The 22958-nt window shown below is 40.4% G+C and overlaps 4 protein-coding genes and 1 pseudogene across 10 annotated transcripts; all 5 read right to left on the bottom strand.

The window, feature by feature from the left end:
* Positions 1–6773: 6773 nt before the first annotated feature.
* On the bottom strand, positions 6774–9708 carry LOC106428463 (phosphatidylinositol 4-kinase gamma 3). 2 transcript variants are annotated; one of them, XM_013869219.3, is made up of 4 exons: positions 9503–9708; positions 8856–8937; positions 7508–8762; positions 6774–7428 (listed from the first exon to the last, which is right to left on the bottom strand). In XM_013869219.3, exons 3-4 carry the CDS (start codon positions 8525–8527, stop codon positions 7048–7050), a joined length of 1401 nt encoding a protein of 466 aa, XP_013724673.1. In that variant the 5' UTR covers positions 8528–8762; positions 8856–8937; positions 9503–9708; the 3' UTR covers positions 6774–7047. The 2 variants fall into 2 exon arrangements, with proteins under 2 accessions (XP_013724673.1, XP_048625712.1); XM_048769755.1 differs by lacking the exon at positions 8856–8937 and having other exon boundaries at positions 9503–9687.
* A 391-nt stretch (positions 9709–10099) lies between these two features.
* On the bottom strand, positions 10100–13289 carry LOC106428456 (dipeptidyl aminopeptidase 4). 5 transcript variants are annotated; one of them, XM_013869207.3, is made up of 4 exons: positions 13055–13289; positions 12422–12802; positions 12121–12318; positions 10100–11920 (listed from the first exon to the last, which is right to left on the bottom strand). In XM_013869207.3, exons 2-4 carry the CDS (start codon positions 12776–12778, stop codon positions 10256–10258), a joined length of 2220 nt encoding a protein of 739 aa, XP_013724661.1. In that variant the 5' UTR covers positions 12779–12802; positions 13055–13289; the 3' UTR covers positions 10100–10255. The 5 variants fall into 5 exon arrangements, with proteins under 5 accessions (XP_013724661.1, XP_013724662.1, XP_022566199.1 ...); XM_013869208.3 differs by having other exon boundaries at positions 13136–13258; XM_022710478.2 differs by having other exon boundaries at positions 13141–13233.
* A 1490-nt stretch (positions 13290–14779) lies between these two features.
* LOC106428442 (calcineurin B-like protein 4) lies at positions 14780–16102 on the bottom strand. Its single transcript, XM_048767102.1, has 4 exons — positions 15974–16102; positions 15797–15877; positions 15553–15665; positions 14780–15334 (listed from the first exon to the last, which is right to left on the bottom strand). The coding sequence occupies exons 1-4, from the start codon at positions 16100–16102 to the stop codon at positions 15256–15258; spliced, it is 402 nt and encodes a 133-aa protein (XP_048623059.1). The 3' UTR covers positions 14780–15255.
* Positions 16103–18105: 2003 nt separating this feature from the next.
* LOC106428434 (glucan endo-1,3-beta-glucosidase-like) lies at positions 18106–20908 on the bottom strand. 2 transcript variants are annotated; one of them, XM_048769752.1, is made up of 4 exons: positions 20657–20908; positions 19493–20475; positions 19121–19418; positions 18106–18242 (listed from the first exon to the last, which is right to left on the bottom strand). In XM_048769752.1, exons 1-4 carry the CDS (start codon positions 20748–20750, stop codon positions 18121–18123), a joined length of 1497 nt encoding a protein of 498 aa, XP_048625709.1. In that variant the 5' UTR covers positions 20751–20908; the 3' UTR covers positions 18106–18120. The 2 variants fall into 2 exon arrangements, with proteins under 2 accessions (XP_048625709.1, XP_013724643.2); XM_013869189.3 differs by lacking the exon at positions 18106–18242 and adding an exon at positions 18884–19034.
* Positions 20909–21490: 582 nt separating this feature from the next.
* Positions 21491–22784, bottom strand: LOC111211302 (annotated as a pseudogene).
* Positions 22785–22958: the final 174 nt, after the last annotated feature.

The raw sequence follows: 22958 nt of genomic DNA, 5'->3' as shown, positions 1-22958 counted from the left end.
CAAATATTATCTTCTCTTTGTTGACCACTATACACGTTATACGTGGTTATACCCTCTTACTGCAAAATCCCAAGTCAAAGATATATTCATCCTATTCAAGCCTCTTGTTGAAAACAGATTCCAAACCAAAATTCAAACTCTCTACACAGACAATGGGGGCGAATATATCGCTCTCCGATCTTACCTGGCCACTTCAGGAATTTTTCACCTAGCCACACCTCCCCATACTCCTGAACATAACGGTCTTTCTGAAAGGAAACACAGACATATCGTCGAGACTGGCCTCTCTCTCTTATCCAAAGCGCAGATGCCTCTCACTCTCTGGCCCTGTGCATTTGCTACTGTGGTTTTTCTTATTAACTGTATGCCTACCAAAATCCTAGCCGACCAATACCCTTACCAAAAGCTTTTCAACCAAGTCCCAAACTATGCTAAGCTTCGCACTTTTGGCTGTCTGGCTTATCCCTGGCTGAGACCATATGCCCAAAACAAGCTAGAAAATCGATCCCTACCATGTGTCTTTATCGGCTATTCTCTAACCCAAAGTGCCTATTATTGCTTAGATCCTACAACCAACCGTATATACCACTCGACATGTACTTTTCAATGAAACCCAGTTCCCATATCACTCTCTCACTAAACCAAAACCAGCTCCTGAACCTATTCCAACCGACCCGCCGAATCTCTTCCAACCTCATACCTTCATCCCTGCAACTTCGCCACTCATACATTCTTCTCCGCCGGCTGCGAACACTGTACCTTCGCGCTCAGAAACTCCACCTACAACTCAGCAGTCGCACTCGTCCACTTCTACATCAGCTCAGTCCTCCGCAAATGATGTTGCACCATCTCCGCCGACTGCACCTGTCCCTTCGGCACCGGTTACAGTTGCACCACAGGCAACGACTGCTCCGACCTCCCCGTCACCCGCGGACACTGTCTCTGCTCCGCCACAGCCTGCTGCAGCTCCACCGCGTCATCCTATGACCACACGCTCTCGTAAAAACATCCTCAAACCAACGACCAAGTACAACAACTCCGTTCAGCTCCACTGTGATCCTCACTGGATCCCAACAACCTGGCAGCAAGCTATGAAACACGCGCATTGGCGTGCAGCTATGAGTTCCGAATTTAACTCCACCAATGAGAACCATGCTTGGGATCTGGAAGCTGCAACTGCAACAATAATATTGTTGGCTGCCACTGGGTATTTACAATCAAGTATCATCCTGATGGTACGATTGATAAGTACAAGGCAAGGATTGTTGCTAAAGGGTATCATCAAAAGCCTGGACTTGACTACACAGATACATTCAGTCCTGTCATCAAGTCTACGACTATTCGTATCATTCTTGGACTCGCAGTGAACTGCGACTGGCCTGTGCGTCAAATTGACGTCAATACGGCCTTTCTCCAAGGTCACCTGAATGAGGAAGTCTTCATGTCTCAACCTCTTGGGCTCCATGATCCGAACAAGCCATCACATGTGTGTCGTCTTCGCAAAGCCCTCTACGGCCTCAAACAAGCTCCCAGAGCTTGGTACTCGAAGCTCAAGACATTCCTAACAATGATTGGCTTCAGAAACTCTTTAACAGATGCTTCTCTCTTTATTCTTAAGCATAACGGTGATTATGTTTATTTATTGGTGTATGTTGACGACATACTTGTTACAGGAAGCTCCTCTACTCTGGTTCAACAGATCATTGATGCTATTGCTCGGAAGTTCTCCATCAAAGACATGGGTAATCTTGGTTATTTTCTTGGTATTGAAGCGATCAGAACATCTCGAGGGTTACATCTTATGCAGCAGAAGTATATTACTGATCTTCTTACCAAGGCTAACATGCTTAATGCTAAGCCTGCTGCTACGCCGCTCCCGTCATCGCCAAAACTCTCCAATAAGTCTGGACACCTTTGGCTGATCCTCATGAATATCGGCGCATTGTAGGTAGTCTTCAATACCTCGCTCTTACGCGTCCGGATATCTCTTATGCTGTCAACAAACTTTCTCAGTTTATGCATATTCCTACTACTGATCACTGGCAAGCGGTCAAACGCATTCTGCGCTATTTATCTGGAACACTAAGCCACGGCATTTATCTCCAGAAACAACGCCAGTCTGTTCTCCATGCTTTCTTAGACGCAGATTGGGCAGGCGACTCCAATGATTATGTCTCCACAAATGCATACATCATTAATCTTGGCAATCAACCCATTTCATGGACGTCCAAGAAGCAAAACGGAGTTGCACGATCTTCTACAGAAGCAGAGTATCGTTCGGTTGCTAATACAGCAGCAGAACTCCGCTGGATCACCTCTCTTCTTCACGAGCTAGGGATCCACACGAAGACTACACCGACGATATACTGTGATAACATTGGTGCCACTTATCTCTGCGCCAATCCTGTGTTCCATTCCCGAATGAAACATCTTGCTCTGAATTATCACTTTGTTCGAGGACAGATACAGCAAGGGTGCTCTGGATTATCAACTCACGATCAGCTCGCAGATGGTCTCACGAAACCTCTCCCTAGGACGCGATTTCAAGACTTGCGCATCAACATTGGCGTTCGTCAACTACCGCCATCTTGAGGGGGCGTGTTAGTAAAGAGTATAAGGACTATAATGTAAATACAGTAGAATACGTTTTACCCTACTTTGTACGTATGTATATATACTTCTCCTATGTGTAATAAACTGTATTGAGCCTCCAATACTTTAGGAGAGACGACGGATTAGAACACTAGAATATCACTTATTATTACTAGGGATCGTTACCCGCGCCAAGACGCAGAGTTTTTGCATTTTAATCTCTTTTTGCCTCTTGCTTACTAATCTAGCATTCATTTTTTCAATGCATTTTATCTTCACCCTCTCCTCTTGTCTTGTTTACATTTGTTTTCACGTTCTGTCGTTTGATTTGTCTTAGTTTTAACTTGTGTAATAACTTAACCTTGCTCATTCTTCTTTCATTCTTTATTGATTGATATTTTTATCTCGCTTAGCTCTGTGTTGCCACTAATTTGCTCGAATCATTTTTCATCATCTGCTTCGTATTCTTTTCATATTCATTAACTATTGTCTCCAATCTCTTTAAATCCTAAAAATTCTACGTGTTCTTTTGTTTATTAAATCACATATTAAATATTGTTGAAACTGTTTATTTATTCTAACAAATCATTACGTTTATAACTAAGATGATATGGATAAAAGGCTGATTATAATTTAGTTGAAATTAAAATCTAAAGTAGAAATTAAACTTGCAATCCTTCTTTTTGTCATCCAAGATAGCTTTAGTCAAATCAATTATATTGATTTAGAAAACCCATAAGCTATTTCAATCCCAAACAACCAAAAAACAGACGCATTTGTTATTGACGCTGCAACAGGTTTCCTTTACTATAAACATAATTGCTTGTCACAACTGTTAATAAACCCAAATGTGTTTACAAAAGCTACACATATAAGAGATTCATACTCATTTCTCTTTCTCTAGTAATCTCCTATGTTAGTAGCTATCATAATACAATCATCATACAAAGGATATATCTCTTGGTTCCATATAGAACATGCAAAAGGACTGTTTTCTGCAGACTCCATGATCACTGAGTATTATAAATATCAAACTCTGTCTATGGTCTATTTATATGTTGAGGAAAGTCCTCGAAATGTAGCTTCCAAATAATGATTTCCAGGTCAACACATTGCATGTTAACCTCCACAATGGGATCAGCGGATCTGCAGATACCGCTACATGTTGAGTCGAACGCAGCTACACATATGTTCCCTGCTTGTGCCTTTCATTCACAATCTGCAATTCTCTCAAGAACCAGAATCAATGTTAAATGAGGTAAAAAATTTAGAGTTACAACAGACTTTGTATAGCCAAGCCCAATAAACCAAGCACCAAACTTAACATCCTCACTTGCCTATTTGTGCAGAAAATGACTTGATCATTATATAGTAGCACCGAGAAGTTAGATGGAGAATGAGGTATGAATTCAAAGTAGCCAATACAGTTAAAATCTTACTGATTATGGGAAATATAAGAAATCAATTCTCTTGAAATGGCGTAAAACTGTCCAATAGCGTGACAAAGGTATATGTTCCTGTTCTAACCAAACTTCCAATTCTAAATGTATATATAAATCTATTAGAGTTACTGTCAGCGCTCTGTTGTGATATTTGTTAGCTAAAATAATTCATCCAACATAATAGGAAAAAGAAACCAACGAAATTGTAAAGCTAACCATCAGCTGAGATGCTTTTGATGTCCTGACACATTGCAAGCTTAGTGATTTCACTGTCAAAAGCAACAAACACAGCAGTCATATACATCTGAGACATTTATTTACAAACAGTTCCTAGCACAGAAAAAGCATATTATTTGTTACGGATGATAAATTTGATGCATAAATACAGTTTAAATTTTTTTTCAACTGAACATTTGTGCCTACTGAATTACCTTACAACACTCACTGCATTGTGATTTTGGCATGTTAAAGCTGAGAATCAACATTGGAGCTTGCGTTAGCAATTGGAACATGAAATATATCACCATATTCCATTGACAATAGCTGTGCAAAAGAACTCTGCTAGTAAGGTCATCGTGATTAGTAATTTTTTACATTTTAGTGCTGTGCAACTTCAAAACGATAAACACTTACAATTGACGGCTCTCAAAGATGGACCGCACGGGTAACATTGCTGGTGCAGATCAATTCCTTCCACATCTTCCTCGTCATTAGGATGCTCTGCAATATACCCTCTGTAAGGTTCAAATTTATGTCGCTAGAATTATCAGAGAAAGAAATATAAAGTACCCTCCAAATCTTTTGGAGCATCGACATTTTTTTTATTCAATGATCTTCATTCAACCTAACAACCATCAAAATAAAAAGAATGCGAGGCACATAATCTTCAAAATCCAAATTTAATTAATGGAAAAAAAAATCAGGAAGACAGAAAATGTCAAACACTTCTTCTTCTTGGCTCCCGTAAATGAACTGTCAAAGCCATCATTATTTGCAGGAAAAAAAATTAAACAAAGCAACTGATGAAAAGAAACAAATATGTTTCACAGCACATAAACTCTTCTTGAACAATCAGGCAACGGATAGTATGTCTCCCGTGTGACTCAGCTAAGTCCTCGATGACATCCTGAACGACAAATGTCTTCTTCTTCTTCTTGGTTAGATCAAAGGGTGCAAGCTAAGGATGACCAAAGAATATTAAAACCACACAATCATGATTTATCAGGCAAAATAAAAGAACTGTTATGAATTTATTAAAGATAGAGAGATGTAGAGACTAAAGAAGATAAACTGATTCATAGAACTCAAAGAGCCAATCTGTGTTTCTTAGATGAGTCATGAACCGATGATTAAAAATTGAAAGCCTTAAACTTCCATTGAAGAGAACGCTTACAGACCAAAGAGGTCTATTGAGCCTTTTTTTTAACGAAACCTATTTCAAAACGTGAATTATAAAGTATTTATTAAATTATTAGATAAAAAAAATTAAGTGTGGGTCCCACAGAGAAAACCGAAGAAGCAAAGGTTTCCGACCTTCATAAATATATATTAGTTTCGGCCATCAATTTACAAAGTAACCTTTAGTTTAGTGGTATAAATGTTGGTGTTTATAATTCAATAACCCGGGTTCGAGCCTTAGTCTTGACATTTTTTCGCATTTATTAAAAGTGTGATCCACTTACCCTGACGTGGCGGTTCAAGAGCCTCATTGTATTATAGATTGTTCTTCATGATTCGCTCTCTAGCATCGACTAGTTTCACCGCGCCAAACCCCCACACGACCGCACTTTTACTCCAGAAGCAGATCCGCCACGGATGGGACCTGAACAAGAGCTCAGACAAGGCGGAGGTCAGAGGAGATGAAAGAGAAGCGAATGACCAACATCTTTTACGGTAGTTCGAGGGGCTCCGGCGACGGCACGCACGCTCACGCGCCAACAGCTCGCCGGACCCAATCTTAGATCTCCTTTCTCTCTCTACTCTTCCTCTCTTGTTTTTTAGGTGTACAGATGAAAAATTGAATGAACCAACCATTGTTTTGTTTGTGTGTCACAATCCAGATGATACCTTTATAATGCATGCATTTTTTTTTATTAACCTGAGGTATCTCATGTCCATAGAGAGGCCCAGACTAATCTCCAAGGAGAGGTTCAGCCCACGGATAGACCTTCTCTTCGGATATTCAAATGGACCCTAAAACATAGGTCCATATCCGTGTTAGTTGACCAAAATAATTGTGACTTAGTTTAAAGTGTTGGCGTCTCAGTCCAGTTTCCAAGATTTCTTACGGACTTGCCTTAGTGCCTTGTACAATCCGAATACAAAGAATGCATGCATGTTATTGACATTAGAAATTGTTGCTCGGCTTCGAGGTTACTTGTTTGAATCATGAAAGATCTTAATTATTGACAGGGTTAAGAATTCGTTTATAAATTAGCATCACGGATACCTTATTTGTATGTGAATCCTTCAGAATACATTGGGTATTTCAAGCACAGAACACAGAAGTTCGTGTTCGGATTCTTCATCGGAACGTATATGACGATAAACACTAGCAAATCCCCTGATTTTAAGAGAGCTCATTGGATCTATCAATTGTGGGATCACACGTTCCATGGTGAATATGTTCTTACACCAGTTTAATCATTGACTTCCACTCTTTGTTGCTTCAAATGGATGAAATCATTTGATTTTATTTGGTCTTTCAATTTTCAGTTTTTGAAGGGAACAAAAGTAGAATCGAGTCAAAATAAATATAACATATAAGTTCATCATCCATAATATTAGTATATATGTAAATGAGCTTGTTCATCATCCATAGCTGAAATGAGTAACACATGAACCTTATTGAACCCAAAACACAGAAGCATGACCATTCTATAAACCCAACCACTGTTCCCAAAAGCCAAGGTTTAGTTCAAAGACATTGATACACTTATTACTTGTTATGGACAGGGATATACATCTGCGTAAGAGTCATGAGCGAAATCCTGAGGATGCAATAAAGATATTTTCAGTTCAGAGAATACTGGTCGAGGTAGCGATCCATAATATCAGAGACTGTGCTGATAAACTCCTCTTCTGTTGTCTCTGGGGACCATATTGCTTCAGCCTCATAGATGATTTGTTCGATCACAGATTCTTTCTCGAGTGTTTCTCTGCACATAATGCTTCCGATGGCAAAAGGCGTGAGACCCTTTTCAGCACCTTTCTTGAGAAGCATGGTGGAGATGCGGAAGACACGGGCGCATGAAGGTGGAATCTCCCAACCGTGGAACCTCAGAAGTTCAATGTCTTGCTCAGCGTCCAAGTGTTTTATGTATTCAAGTGTTTCTGAAGAGTATGGCTCTTTTGCTTGAGGCCAGTATAGCCACTCGAATGTGCAGTCTTCAAACTGGACAAATAAATTTTGTTTAAGTCCAAATACTCAATATATATATATATAAATGAAACCAATGTAATCAATCGCTTACCTTATTTGGAAAGCAATAGCCGTGGTCGATAGGAGTAAGCACGATCTGACCATCATTTCCATCTCGGCTAACCAAAATGTTACCACCGTGACGATCTGCATTAGCAAGCCTAATGTCTAGAACCGAGAGCTTGTGAACCTGGTCAACAGGGAAGACTCCGTATCCCATATCTTCACAAGTTCCAACGTTACTCACAAACATCTGCAACGAACCAATCTTTGCGTTCTCTTGAGAGAAACTATAACCATTGGGATGGTTGAAGTCTTTGTGCAAGCATTTGACCATTGTTGTTGGTGGAACTCCAGCGAAACCTGGTTGGTCATGAGGAGAACTTCGTGGTCCAGTGATGGGATAGTCTAATAAGTAGGCTGCTACTTCTCTGAAAGCTCCTTCACCAACTTGTGTTCCTTTCTTTAAACCTTCCCCGTCGAGTGAGAGAGGTAGTCCGTGTGGATTGTTCACAGCCATTGGCTCCTCGTCTATCGGTTTGAAGACGGATACGTATTTGTGACCGGATTGATCTTGCATGAAGTAAGCTCCCCCTGATCCATCAGATGATTTGATGGGAGCGTTTCCTTTCTCCAAGCCCTCTATAGTGGAGCTTATAAGCTCCTTGAGCAGTGAAGGCAGTTCAATCTCATGGTGAACAACAACATGCTCCACGGAGAAATCTTTAGGCTTTGCGATGACTTTAGATGATTTTTTAATAAGCAAGTGAATCACATTCTCTCCGTTTTCACCATCTAATGTGAGTTCATGGTGAAGATAATCTCGAGCTAGCTCTCGACCATCATAGAGCAGCTTCTGCTTCTTCACAAAAAATCCCTTGATACTCTGAAACCTTAGCTTCACGGACGCTAATGAATCCGACTCCATGACCCGCATCGGGTTCAGAGACTCGGCGATGTTCAGGAATATCAGGATTGGGTCGTCTAAGCTCAAACCGAACCGTCCGATAAAACCTGGAAAGTTGACAACTTCTTCCAGGGCTGGACATAGAGCTACACTAGCAAATGACATACCAACTACACAGCTTCTATTCTAAATCCTCAAGAGCTGGAAACTCAACCTTTATAATCTTGTTCCGTGTATACTTTAAAGAGACCAAGTTCCCTGCACGGATTCAGGAACTCTAAACAAAGGTTTTGTAAATTCACATCTTTGCCAAAGCAATATCTCTCAAGGATTCATACTAAACGTACACCAATCGCGAACCACCTTAGGTTACCCTCTCATTCGCATTACCGCAAAGAACCTGAATGAACAATGACCAAAGGAATCACTATTCCAATTTAACCACAGATTAAACAAGATGTAAAATGTTCAGATCAAACACAAAAGATTTTACCTTTAAAGAAAGAAAAAACGTTAATGTTAACTTCTCCTCTCTTGTATGGATGATGAACAAGTCTCTAATTTTATCAAATAACCTTCAGAAAGGAAAAAAAGAAGAAAGAAAGGTTCAAGCCAACAACCTCTGCTCTATTGTAATGGATGATGAACAAGACTCTTTAACCTTTATCGTAGCAGACTCTATATAACCTTTGAAAACTTTTGGTCTAAATCCTATATAATTAGAAATCTTCATTAGCTAAAATTAGCTCAAAAAGCATAACTAAACAACGGCCACAAATAAAGTTTCAGGTCAACGTTCTTATCGAAAGCCAAAACAGCCTGGCCTAAGTCATAAAAGTTTTATCTGACTAATTTAAACTTAATTATAAGGTTAATTCTCACACTTATACATCTGATAGACAAGTTCTAGATATCTTAATCCATCATCAACATACAGCAACGGCTTCACACTGATACTAGTTTATCACTAATGAAAAATCTCCGATCATCTTAACGAGCATCCAGAATATGTAACCGCCACAGAGAATCTAAGTTTCTGTGATCATTGAACAGATACAACTAATCATTCATGATCGGAGGAGATAACAACGAATAAATCGATTCTTCGTAGGGATCGGAATTTTAAAAAATGGATCATACCTCGGAATCAAAACCGTGAAAGCTAGGAATCAACCGAGTCAGCGAAATCGTTTAAAATCTACTCGTCGCCGATTATCCGAGAATCTGGAAACCACCTTTATTATTTTCCCGAGAATATTTCAGCGAGCGCGTTCCCAGAAGAGGAGAGAGATTACAAACAGCGACGAGTCATTCTTTGAACAGCAGCGAAATGTGGGGGGTCTATTTATAGGCTTTGACTTCGCTGACTTTTTTTTTGACGGAAGTTTCATGCCTTCTCTAAACGTCGTGAACTCCTCTCCACGGCAGGATTACTGTTTTCGTAACGGACGTAATTGCTTACGGTTCAAGCAATTAAATTAGACCCATTGGGCCTTCAGGCTTAGGCCCTTGGTGTTTTCTAACTTTCTTTTTCTTTAGATGAGATATATCATTCATTTATTTAGATACCAGACTTTAGATTTATGAACCCATAAAGTTTTAGTAAAAAAATTAGTTCGTTGTCTGAAAGTTACAAAACATATATATTAATTAAAAAAAAATTATAGACTATTTTATTAGTTCTTTTTTGCTCAGAACCGGCCATCGGATTAGGTTTTAAAGATTTTTTCTTTAAAGAAGACATAAAAGAAATATTATTAACGTTGAACCATTATTAAACAATGTATGAATTATGATAACAAAATGAAATTTATAACCAGATCCAATAAGCATGATATACATCATTGCTTCATCATGAAGAACAAAAAAAGTAGTTTGTGGAACTTATACCTTTCACAAGCTCTTGTCAATAAACTCCCAAATCCTCTGTTCCATATAAACACGGTCCTTCACCTTCCTCGGCATATGCCTCTCATCCGGAAATATCAACAACTCATACCTCTTCCCGGCTTCCACAAGCGCGTTCACAAGCCTACCCGTGTGCCTAAAATGCACATTCTCATCCATCATCCCGTGCACCAACATCAGCTTCTGCTCATCCCTCAACTTCCCCACATGCTCCATCACCGCGCTCTTCACGTACCTTTCATCATCCGGAAGGTCCATGTACTTCTCCGTGTAGAACGTGTCGTACCCGTCCCAAGAAGTAACAGGAGCACCGGAAACAGCGCATCTAAAAATCTCAGGGTACTTAGCCAAGAGCGTAGCCGAGAGGTACCCGCCGTAACTCCAACCGTATACTCCAATGTGATCCGGTTTAGCTAAACCGTGCTCGATAAGCCACTTGGCTCCGGTTACTTGGTCCTCCGCGTCGACGTCTCCACAGCTGTGTTTGATCCAAGACTCGAACTTGAGCCCGCGCCGCGCGGTTCCTCTGTTATCAAGCTTCCAAACCAAGACGCCTCTGCTTCTCAAGTACTGCGTCCTCATGTCGACCGTATTGATCCAAGAATCTTGAACCAGCTGAACACTAGGACCTCCGTAGACGTTGATCATCGTCTTATAAGGAGGAGAACCGAACTTGGAGCTGTCTGGTTTGTAAACAGCTCCATACAGAGTCGTCTTCCCATCGTTAGCTTCTATCTGAACAAACTCCGGAGCCTCAAGCTGAAGCCGTTTCACTATCGGTAACGGAGATGTCTCCTCGTATAGTATCTTGAGCACAGTCCCATCGGCCAATGAGCAGAGAGTGACACGCGGAGGCGAATCAACCGAGTCATGAACGTCGACAAAGTTCTTCATCTGGTGATCTAGCACAACGATGTGTTTCCCTTTACCATGAGTAAGCCTCAGAGACCGAGACGCATCCTTAGCTTCCAGCTTTGCACAGTAAAGATTAGTCTCAAGCGGTCCATCGAGAGTTGCAGTGAAGTAAACCAAAGACATGGACTCATTTACCCCTGCGATTTGCTCAACCATCCATTCACCGCTAGTAACGCCCCCAAGGCAAGTCCCATCAGAGTCATAAAGATACAAATGTCTAAAACCAGTCCTCTCGCTAGCCCAAATGAATCCTCCCGACTCTAGAGGGGTAAAACAGTCATGTAAAGTCACCCACGTATCAGACTCTTCAGTCAACAGTATCTTTCCTTGACCAGTCTTTACATCAAAGCTCATGATTTTGAGTTTTCTCTGCGACCTGTTCAGAACCTGAGCCGTGAGGACGCTCCCTGGCATCCAGTTGACTCTACCGAGATACTCGTCTTCATTATTGGCTCTCCCTCCGCAGACTAGATCCATCCAGGTCGTTTTGCCGCCACCGGATGAAGAAACTACGCCGAGACGGACCGTGGAGTTGAGAGCTCCTGCGAAAGGGTAAGCGTGGTCTTCTTGCGCATCTGCGCCTACCGAGCTTTTCCCCTGATGCATTATTCTGAACAACGGTATCTGCGAGGAGTCAACTTCTGTGTAGGCGATGAACTTGCTGTCTAATGACCACCAGTACCCGTTCCTCCGGTCCATCTCTTCCTGAGCTATGTACTCAGCTAGACCATGAGTCTGCAGCAACAAAAACAAATCACAATTATTCTCCCAAGTACATGTTTTTTTTTGAATACCAAGAGGTTCGGGCCGAAGCTCGTAATCCCCCAGACCCGAAACCACATCATGTAATATTAGTTTCGTTCCAGGGGCCCAAGTACATGTTTTACGGACAAATGAAACTAAGGAGACCAGAAGAACATTTGGCTTTAACTTACCAGAGTACTTCCATTGGCACCGTTTGTTAGCTGTTGAGTCTGGTTTTTCAACAGATTGAGGACATGCAACTCGGAGTCTTTTACGTATGCAAGGAGTAAGCCGTTGGGAGATAGACGAGGATCAATGATCGGAGAGGTTGGTGAGCTTGGAACTATGAGCTCTGGATTTGGTGATGAACAAAGATCCTTCATATACACCTAAGCATGGTCACAACAAGTGGAGTTAGATTATCTCAAAGACTCTACCCAAACAAAACAAAAAAAAAAGTCACAAATACATTCAAGAACCGATGACACCAACCCCAGCAGGTAAAGGCACGACAATGAATTTCATCTTCAAGTTAGTCTTGACCCATTCGTATCGAGTCACTCCTAAACCACGCTCCCGCAGCCTCTCCCTTCTCAGCTTCTCTTCAGGGGAGATGTTGCTCTCGTCGACTCCACCATCAGGAGGACTAAAAACAAGACTAGATTCTCCTTTGTTCACATCAAATGCGTAGACTCTCCTGTTGAGATTCTCTTCGGGGCTAAACAGGTAAGTGATCAGAGAGTCATCGGGGCTGAAGCTGACTGCCGTTGGAGCTACGTAGCCAGGTAAAGGCGCCTGAACAATATCTTCTACCTTGAAAATAACGTCCTTTTCGAGCATTTCCGCCATAAAAAACAACTCTCACAACAAGCTCTGCAGAAACAAACCATCATCTTAGAATCTAAGGAACATCAAGCTTTCTTGATCTCAAGAAAATGAGACTTTGACCTCAATGCCAACAATCTATCAATGATTCAAAGGATTATTTATACATCTACAATTTACATAAATCTCTTAGTTAAATCAGAACCAACAGGAACCAATCTATAAACATGCGAAAGAACAGAGAGAATAAATATATAACTGATGTATAAAAAAAAAAGGGTCAACAGATCGAAACCATACGGAATGAGATTAGAGTTGAAGTTGGTGAGAAGAGGATTGGTAAGAGAAAGAGAGAGAGTGGATGAGGAACGGATAAAACACCGAACCGGAGATAGGAACTGATACTGCTATCTGGGAGTTTGAGAGAGACAGGTTCCTCTCTTCCGTGTAATGACCTGAATTCAACACGCTTCCTCTGTTTTTTTGTCAATTAGTTTAGTTTTAGGTGTTTTTCAATTATTAACTTCATAGATAAATTATCACCGCTTCTTGTTGATTAGTGTATTTTGACGGTTTAACCATAATCTTAGCATCATATTTGGACCCTAGATCACAGGGCCAGGCCCATCACATACCTTCGTCGCTTCGTCAACTCTCCACTATTGGTTAGATTTCTTATTGTTAAGACTTCTGGATTTAACAATCCTTATCAGTTTAATCTTCTGGTTCACGAGGCAAAGTGTTCATTTCTTCAAACCCAAGCTTCATACTAACTCAAATAAAATTACACTTTACCTCCTTAAACTTGAGATTATATATTCAGGCCGGTGCTGAAATGTATGCGATTTACTAAAAATTTCAATAATTTTTTTTAACAAATTTGAAGACTTACATATATCTATGTAATGGAGTGTAGACCTTAAGTTGGAATGAAAGTGTGTTTGCTCAAAAAAATATATCTATGTAATTTTCTTCCAAAAAATTTAGGAACTAGAGACTAATTTTTCATTTAGGCTCTAAATAGTGACCAAATTAGGAAAGGAATTATATTTTCCTTTTATTTTTTTTTCATTTCATTCATTTTGTTCTTATTCTTCTTATTCACAGAATGAATGAAAAAAAAAAATGTTACCAGTTAGTTAGAGCCTTAGCTTTGTCCACAACCTGTATATATTGTATGTACATCGTTAAAGCAAATAATAAGAAACTATATTTTAATATTGTTCCTCTGTATGAAAATGGAAATTCAATCGTTCCACATAAAAGTATTTAAACAAGCAAGGTATGCAAATATATACACAAGACAATATACATCATTATCAAGATTGATTTATTACGGGCAACTTTCAAATCCTAGCTTTAGAGATGTCAAACAGGTTTATCCATCACGTTCCATCCCATACCGCAGCGGATTAGTCGTTGAGCGGGTTACAGCGGGCCTGTCCCGCGTGGGCTGCGGTCTTCAAAATGTCGGCCCAAACCCGTACCGCAAAATATATAGGCCTTCGCGGGCTGTCCCGCGTGACGCCTTCTTATCAAACCGCCTACTACAGTTTCTTACATGAATGTTTAAGTAGAAGAGTTGTGTAAAAGAGTTGAAGAGAGCTCATTTAGCTTCACTAAAGATTTATCAAAATCAATGCCACAAAGCTCCGTTTGTGCTTGTGTTCTTGAGTTAAAAACCTTCTTTTGTTATCAGCATAAGCTTTTGTTGAGTTTGAATTTGATTGAGTTATTGTCTTTCTAATAATTTAGCTCAAGTGTTGTATGTCTTCATCAAACCATCTCTCTTTTTAATTATTTGGATTGCAAAAAAATTCGTGAATCACTTTACCAAATTATACAAGTGACGTGATATACAACTAACTTTTCTCCTAAACAACACCATTGTAACCAAATTTAATTAAAAAAAACACAATTCACAGTACTGAAAACAAAACCAATCAACTTAAACAAGAAATATCACATTATAATAAATCAATTCATAGTTGTGTGTAATAAAAAGAGAAAACTAAATCAAAACACCACCAGAGCTCGAATCGTCATCGCCGGAGCTGGAGTCGTCATCGACGGAGCTCGAATCATCATCACCGGAGCTCGAATCATGCATCATCGCCGGAACTCCTTATGTTTTTTGGGGGAAAAGTCACAAGAATCGCTTTTTTCTCACTCTCTTTCTCGTTTTTTTCAGGTAAAATAAGAAATGAAAAAAAAAATTACGGGTCCATGTAATCCCGCATGACCCGTTTCGGTCCATCCCGCAAAAGACCCAGTCCCGCAAAGACCCGTCCCGCTTGCGGGCCTAGAAAACCTCGTCCCAATACCGTACCGCGACAGTCCTTTACGGGCCAGGCCCGCGGTTCAGATCCATGATTGCCATCTCTACCTAGCTTATAGTCCTCTTTACAATTTTGTACCAAATCTTACTGACTATAGTAGAAGAACAAGTCTAGAAGTTGGGTCTTTTATCTTTCTTTATCTGCAATCTGCATGGAATTCACTTAGAAATAGAGGTTTTGCGACTCCGATTCTTCGTCTTCACAAGATGAAACAAAACTTGGAAACGTCCCTTTTATGTCCCTACATTTACCAAGATTATTATCATCAATTCATTTGGTCCAATGCATCAATCAAACCGGTCAGTTCATCTCAAGCTGGGTTGACACTAGTCATTTTACCGTGTTTATTATTTTGCTTCAAGTTTGTGTACATATATGATTAATGGGTAATGTGTATTGTTTAATAAACTAGCTTATTAAGTATAAATAAGTTGTTGTAAGTATTAAATACAAACTCACTTTAGATACGGCAAAGTCATGTTCTTGATGAGCGACGGATTCATGGACACAAAATCTTTCCATTCATCTATTTCAATTTTCCCGTCCTTCTTACGATCAGCTCCCATAAACGCCTACAAATATAACATAATCTCCTTACAAATTCTTTATTATTAAGATCAGATTTTTCAATATCAAGTTGATATATAGTACTGATATATATTAAAAAAAAACAACTAGACAACGCTGTGGAGTGATAGAATACCTTATCCACCATCACTTCGATCAAATCTTCGGAAAGAACAAGTTCAGATTCGTGAAGAAGCGCGATTACCATCTCTTTCAACTATAGGGCTGTTCGTTTGGTTGCCGCAGGTACCGGCGGCAGCGGCAGCGTCAACATTCTGCGTCAACTCTTGTTCGTTTCGTTGACGCAGGAAACTGCGTCTGACGCCGCGTCCGAACGCCGCGTCCTGCGGCTGACGCCGATAAAATCTACGGTCGCGATATAGAATGCGGCAGCGTCAGCGTATGCGTCAGCGTCTGCGAAACGAACAACAACTATCTTCATTGACGCTGCCGCCGCCGCTGACGCTGCCGCTGCCGCCGACGCCGAAACCTGCGGCAACCAAACGAACAGGACTTATATATGTTGGAATAACACACAAAGTTGTGAGCAAGAGCAGTCATAGGAACGAACACTCTTTTTTGACTAAAATAGTAAACATTCAAGTGAAACATTCGTCTGTCTCCCAAAATTGAAGTGTTAATAAATACATATCTAGTTCAAATATTGTTAATAAAAACACTATTATATATCTTCTATAACTTTTTGGTAAAATGTTAAATAATATCTGCTGTGTTAGATCTCTTAGAAACACAAAGAGTTATAAGAACAACTTTTCTTATTAGCTTTAGAAACTACTCAAAAACTAAAGCTCTCAATATGTTTCTCTCATATCATATGGAACACCTCTCCATTAGACCTATATTTATATGAAAGACAATTCCCTTTAACATGTGGGATATGGAAAACACAAACCTAACCTAAATAGAAACTTCCTTTTCCTATTTCTAGGTTTCCTTATTGTGTTTATCTTAACATATTAAACATCTAATAATATGTTAAGTTTCCACAAGCTTGGAATTATCCAACATTCACCCCCTTAATTCCAACTTGAATTAGGGTGATCAATTTCTTGTACTCCGATTAAGCTCCTCATTTGCTTGAACATAATCATCAAGTAATCCTCCTTCACCACACCTTGGTGTGCGAATCCACCCATTGGATTCACATCTTTCTCAAGGTTAGACCGGATGCTCTCCTCGCTTCCGTACCGCTTCTTCTTAGAATCGGCCTGGTTCTTGTATAACCTTCTCCTGACCTCTTCACTTAAGTTGCGATGAGTCTTGTGGCTTAAGCTCACTGCGACGATAACTCTGGTCACGTCCGCCATCTTGCGTACGTGAGCTCTGGTAAGGATGTCGGCCTTCTGCTCAACACCCAACAATTTGATCTCTGGTTCGTCTTCAGCCTTTGAGAACCTTGACTCCATTGGTATGTTCGTTGTGTTACACGCTTCCATCTTTGTGTCACACACTCCTACGTGAGTCGTGTTACACTCTTCTATCTTTGTGTCACATACCCACGTATGTTTAACACCAGCCGATCTATCCACAAGCTCACACGTCTTGTTTCTTGTGATAGAATCCACCTCGGCTGCCATAGCTTCAACTCTATTCTCTTCACAGAATATATTGAATTCGCCTGAGACAAACTCTCCTCCTCTATCGGTGCATCCTAGATTGAACATAGCTGAGACAACCTCTCCTCCTCTATCGGTGCAACCTAGGTTGAACACAGCTGAGGCAAACTCTCCTCCTCTATCGGTGTGAGATCTTTTGAACCGATAGAATGCCTCATGATTATCTGCTGGCGTTGGTGGTGCGATTCGCCCACATAAATCTCCATGCAGTAACTCCTTCATCCTCATCGACAAAACCTGGAAGTTTATCAATGACAACATCAAACAATGGACTGATGCAGATCCAAAGTCTTTGATGCGAGGCGCAGCTGTAGTCACGTCGGCCATCTGCTTTCGTGATCTCTCCTCCTGTCGCCATGATCTAAGCTTCATCTTAAGCTTAGATTCGAGTCTCCAACTTGAGGCTCTTTAATGATGGTAACGGCCCAACCTGGCTCTGATACCAATTCAGATCTCTTAGAAATACAAAGAGTTATAAGAACAACTTTTCTTATTAGCTTTAGAAACTACTCAAAAACTAAAGCTCTCAATATGTTTCTCTCAGATCATATGGAACACCTCTCCATTAGACCTATATTTATATGAAAGACAATTCCCTTTAACATGTGGGATATGGAAAACACAAACTTAACCTAAATATAAACTTCATTTTCCTATTTCTAGGTTTCCTTATTGTGTTTAATTATCTTAACATATTAAACATCTAATAATATGTTAAGTTTCCATAAGCTTGGAATTATCTAACACTGTGCTGGTATAGCCAGAAGTAACAAAAATTAAAAAGACGAAACGACTTAAAAATGTATTCAAACTTTATAAAAGATTATATAGTTTTAGCTTTGATGTATATTTGTAATTGATATATATATATATAGTTCCTATGATCTTTTGGTTTTTGATATACCTCGTAGTGGATGTCATCCAGATGCGAAGTCTCAACGAGCCCTACCAAATTATGAAGCATGTTAGCATTCGTATCTTCATCAAAATTTGTCTGAGAATTGCATGTATATTTGTTTATAAAACTACCGTATAATATATAGTTTTGTAAGGCACACCTTATATGCATGAGTGAGCTATGTGAAATGTGAAATGATACATTAGTTTGAGAACACTGCTAGTTGATTTGTACCTGAAGAAAACATTGGGAGGAGGAGCAAGAACGATACTAGGATCACTAGCTTCATCGTTTAGTCAGATTCTATAACTTTTTTTCAGCGTTCAGATTCTATAACACCTTGACTTTGAATACATATATTGTATATATGCAGATATACTAGTCATAATTACGAAGGTAACGGATTCAACAATGAATACATTTATAAAATTAATCGATGACAAGTGCCCTATTATATGGTCAAAGTGATTATCACTAACTAACTAGAATTTAATACTAGATACTCTGACCAGCAAATATCAAAATCCAATCCATTATTTTTCAAAAAGATATTTTAGTATTTACCTTTTTTTCCTCTACTTTAAACTTTTATTAATACATTATAAGAAGTTTTTTTATTGATACTTGGGAAACAAATTTTTAAAAATTATTGTTTATAATAATAATTGAAAAATGTGACTCAAATGTATGAAGCTAGAAACGATAGCTGAATTTTGTTAAGTGTGATTATTCTAATAGTACTTGGTATTGTTATGATTTGAACCATAACTCGAATATTTCTGCAAATTACATTGTGTATTTTCATACAAATTCAGCCTGATATTGACAATCTCCATAGCCTGCAGAAATTAAGTATAAAAATTAAAAAATCATTAAAAAATTATATAACTAATTAACTAATTCTATCAAAATTTAGAAAACATACTGGGATCAATTGAAGTTATCTCTCCAGTCTTATCGAAATCGCAGTCGAACTCGTGTCTCCCCATTGTCTGGTAGAACAAGTTCATAGCGTACGCTGAATGGGCTTCCACTGTGTTGGGGAGAAAACAAGGCCCACCTTCGATAATGGGCTCACAGTCTAAGCCCAATCCACATACGTAATCTATGTTCCTCTGTAAAGCCTCCGTCTCCGCGCCAGACTTTGTAACGCACCACCGCTTCCCCGAAGATCCTCCGACCGGTGATCGCCGGTTGTTCTCCGGTGGATCCGATGTTCTAGCCTGTCAATTTCCAAAACCAAACTCGTAAACAAAATACAGTTTTTCGAAACACAGCGAAACGCGGCGGCGATTACCGTCGGCCGGAGGATTCCGATGTCGTAAACCGGTGTTAAATCGGACCGGAAAAGACCGAAGTTACGCTCGCTAATCGGTCCCGGTTTGAGATTTTCGTTGAATAGCGCGAAAATGTACGTCTCGAAAGTCCGGTTAGGCATCAGCGGCGTTCCGGTACCGGAGTTTACACGGTCCATCACTTTCCTGTTAAACTCCGCCGCGGTGGCGACGTCTACGCCGATCTGATCTCTGTCTCCCTTAGACGGCCATCCGATTTCTCCCACCACGATCGCGACGTCGGAAAATCCGAGTCGTTCCATGGCGGAGTAGACGGAATCAAGCTGAGCGTCGAACATGTTTGTGTAATGAAGCTTCGTGTCTTGATCGAACAAGCCTGGATTAGGTCTAAACAGAGCGAAGTCGAGAGTCTCGGGTGAGTACCCGAAGAACGGGTAAGGATTCACGACGAAGGGTGAGGCAATAGTGCGGAGGAAGCTGAGGAGAGGCTTTAGGACATGCTTGTCGTAGCCTTGTCGGAACCTAGCGGAAGACGGAGGAGTGGTGTGAGAGAGGATTCCTAGGGAGTGCGGCGTGGAGATTTGGATACGACGGTGGAGAGAGGCGGAGACGAGGGCGGTGTGGAGGGATTGCATCGCCGGGACAAGGTTTCTGATGAGGAGGTGGTTACCGGTGGAGATGACTTCGTTACCGACGAGGATGCGGATGATGTTGGTGGAGGGGAAGTGAGGTTGGATGTGGTCGGAGATCCATCGCTGGGCGAAGGAGAGGTTTGTGAGGTGTGGGATTTGGTCGTTGGAGACGGTGACGGTGACGGCAACACCGGTGTGAGCGAAGGCTTGGAGAATTTGAGGATCGGCGTCGAAGAGGCGGATGCGGTTGATGACGGTGGAATGGAGGAGGAACTCCGCCACTTGACGCGGCGGAGGGAGGTTGTTCGCGAGTGTACCGAAGTTTACACCAATGCTCGCGTCAGCTCCTGATCCTGACCAATAATGTTTGCTAATCGTTATTCAAATATGAACATAAGTATATATACTATCTTATTGTTCCCTCTCAAAAAAAAAAAAAAAAAATCTCTCAAGAAAGCTATTTCTTTTTATACTTTTGGTTACTATCGATTCGATAATTATTAAAAAGAAACAAGATGATTGACTGAAAAATACCTGTCGAAAGGATGATAAGAAATGCAACCATAGTAATCATATTAGCAGGATAAATAAACGAGGAACAGGAGGAAGATCGTCGCATGTAATTCATGGTTAAGAGTTTTAATTAATCAAAAATCAAGAATGGAGGAAGAGGGATAAAAGATCTAATAAGAGTTTGGTATTTGTCAATGTTCACCAAACCAAATATGCTTTGCTTTTTCTTGGGAGATTGTCAGAAGAAGTAGAATCGAGTCAGTTTGGAACAAAAATATAAAAACGTTTGGAAAATGTTAATTCAATATTTTCTAATACCAATCTATTACGTACCAAAAATATTGTAATGGACAGAAAACCATTGGTATTTAGTTATTTACATGAAAACAGGCCTCAGTTACATTTCCCTATATATATTATTACTACAAAAAGACAAGTATAATATATTATAATATTAATAATTTCACGACGAAAAGAGATAAATCTGAGTTACTCAATCTTTTTCTCGTTCCCCTACCTCTGAAGTAATTCCAAACCTTCAGCTCCGGCTACGTCCGACCACGTGAGACCTAGCTACAAACCACCAGGTCAAAAGTGGGCTAACGTGGTATCACCAATCTCAGCCCCATACAAAACTCATAACTTCACCGCGTGTAAAAATCAGACTGGTTTTACCACACTACACCTGGTCGAGGAGTATAGAAGCTGAGTGAGTGATTCATTTAACTTTGTTCTTTTGATTTACGAGTTACAGGTCACTTTCTCGTGATCGTAGTACCCTCAAATGTTCCAACAACTATTCTTTTTGGTACCAAACTTAATAATAGTTATATATTGGATGATACATTGTTTAAATTTAGAAAAATATCTTTTGTTTTGTTGCAGAAACCACTAACTAGGTTGCATTGCATTCAACCCCCTCTTATTCTCTGTTTTTTATTATTATAACACAGCCTCTCTCAGAACACCAAATGGAGAGAACCAGACCCAACAAACCAAAAAGCAAACCGGACTAGCCCACCCACACTGACAAGTTTCAAAACACCGGTCATTACAGCTTGGAACAAGCCGGTTTATCAAGAAACCAAACAAGCTCCTCCTCAGCAGAAACACAACCCGCAGGTACACATCCCCAGTCTTCTTCAAAGCAGCCTCCACTGCTTCAGCCTTCCCAGAACCGCAAACCACTAAAGCTACACACGCAGAGGAGTTAATAACCGGAAACGTGAAGGTGATTCTCTCAGAAGGCGGCTTTGGAGAGTCAGTAACAGAAGCCACCCATCTCTTCTCCTCATCACACAGACCATGCCCTGGGAACAGTGACGCCACATGGCCATCAGGTCCCATACCAAGAAGCATGAGATCAAACTTCGGAAAGCCGGTTGATTCAGACACGCGGAGGACACCGGTCTTGACCAGATGCTTGAGACACGTCTCGTAATCCTCCGCTGCTGCCTCGGCCGAGGGAGATTCATTGATTGCGTATACGTTTCCAGGAGGAATGGGAACCTTGGAGAGGAAGGCATCGTAAGCAAGTTTGTAGTTGCTGTCTTCATGATGCTTAGGGACAACTCTCTCGTCCACCCAGCAAAAAATGCCACCTTGACCAATCTATTGAACCAACCTCTACTAGCTTCCTGAGATTCGGACAGCATTTAACATTAAAGCTATGTTCTTGATTCGACATAACATCCTTAAAGATCGAGACTTTACAACCCTTACCGGAGAGATTTGATTAAGGAACCGCCGGAGACAACGACGGTGAAAGCTCCTTTCTCCTTACAGTACTTGTCGGAGAGATCTGCTGTGTATTTGGCTAACTCAACCGCTAAGTTCTCCTCCGTGTCAAAGATCTCCACTCTCTTCTTCTCTTCTTTACCTTTTTCTGTAGCCATGCTCCTCACCTCTGATAACTTTCTCCGACTATTAGTTAATCTCCCGATCGATGAAATTGATAGCGACGCAGTGGAATGAGCTGAACAAGATAGATTCTTAGGGAAGGGAGGTGAGGGAGGATCTGATCGAGATGGGAGGTTGGTGGGTAGTGAGGAGAAGAGAATCTGACGAAGGAAACAAGAAGAAGCCATGAAAAGGTGGGAGCTTTGCTTCTTTATAGGGAAAGTGAGGAACCTTGACTAAAATCAGACCAAACACATCTATGTTTCAGAGGTGTGGTCTCCAACTTGGACCGAACCGGTCGGTTTATATTGATAAACCGAGTATATGATTAACTATATCTAGAATCGGTTTCGGAAACTAAGACGAATGTTTCATCGGACTATATCTAGAATTGGTTATGTATCAAGTAATGGATATAGCTAAC

The sequence above is a fragment of the Brassica napus genome, chromosome C9, assembly GCF_020379485.1.
Source record: "Brassica napus cultivar Da-Ae chromosome C9, Da-Ae, whole genome shotgun sequence".
In the NCBI taxonomy this organism is placed as follows: domain Eukaryota; kingdom Viridiplantae; phylum Streptophyta; class Magnoliopsida; order Brassicales; family Brassicaceae; genus Brassica; species Brassica napus.
The sequence above is the reverse complement of the archived record's forward strand: the minus strand, read 5'-3'. Positions and strand labels throughout refer to the sequence as shown.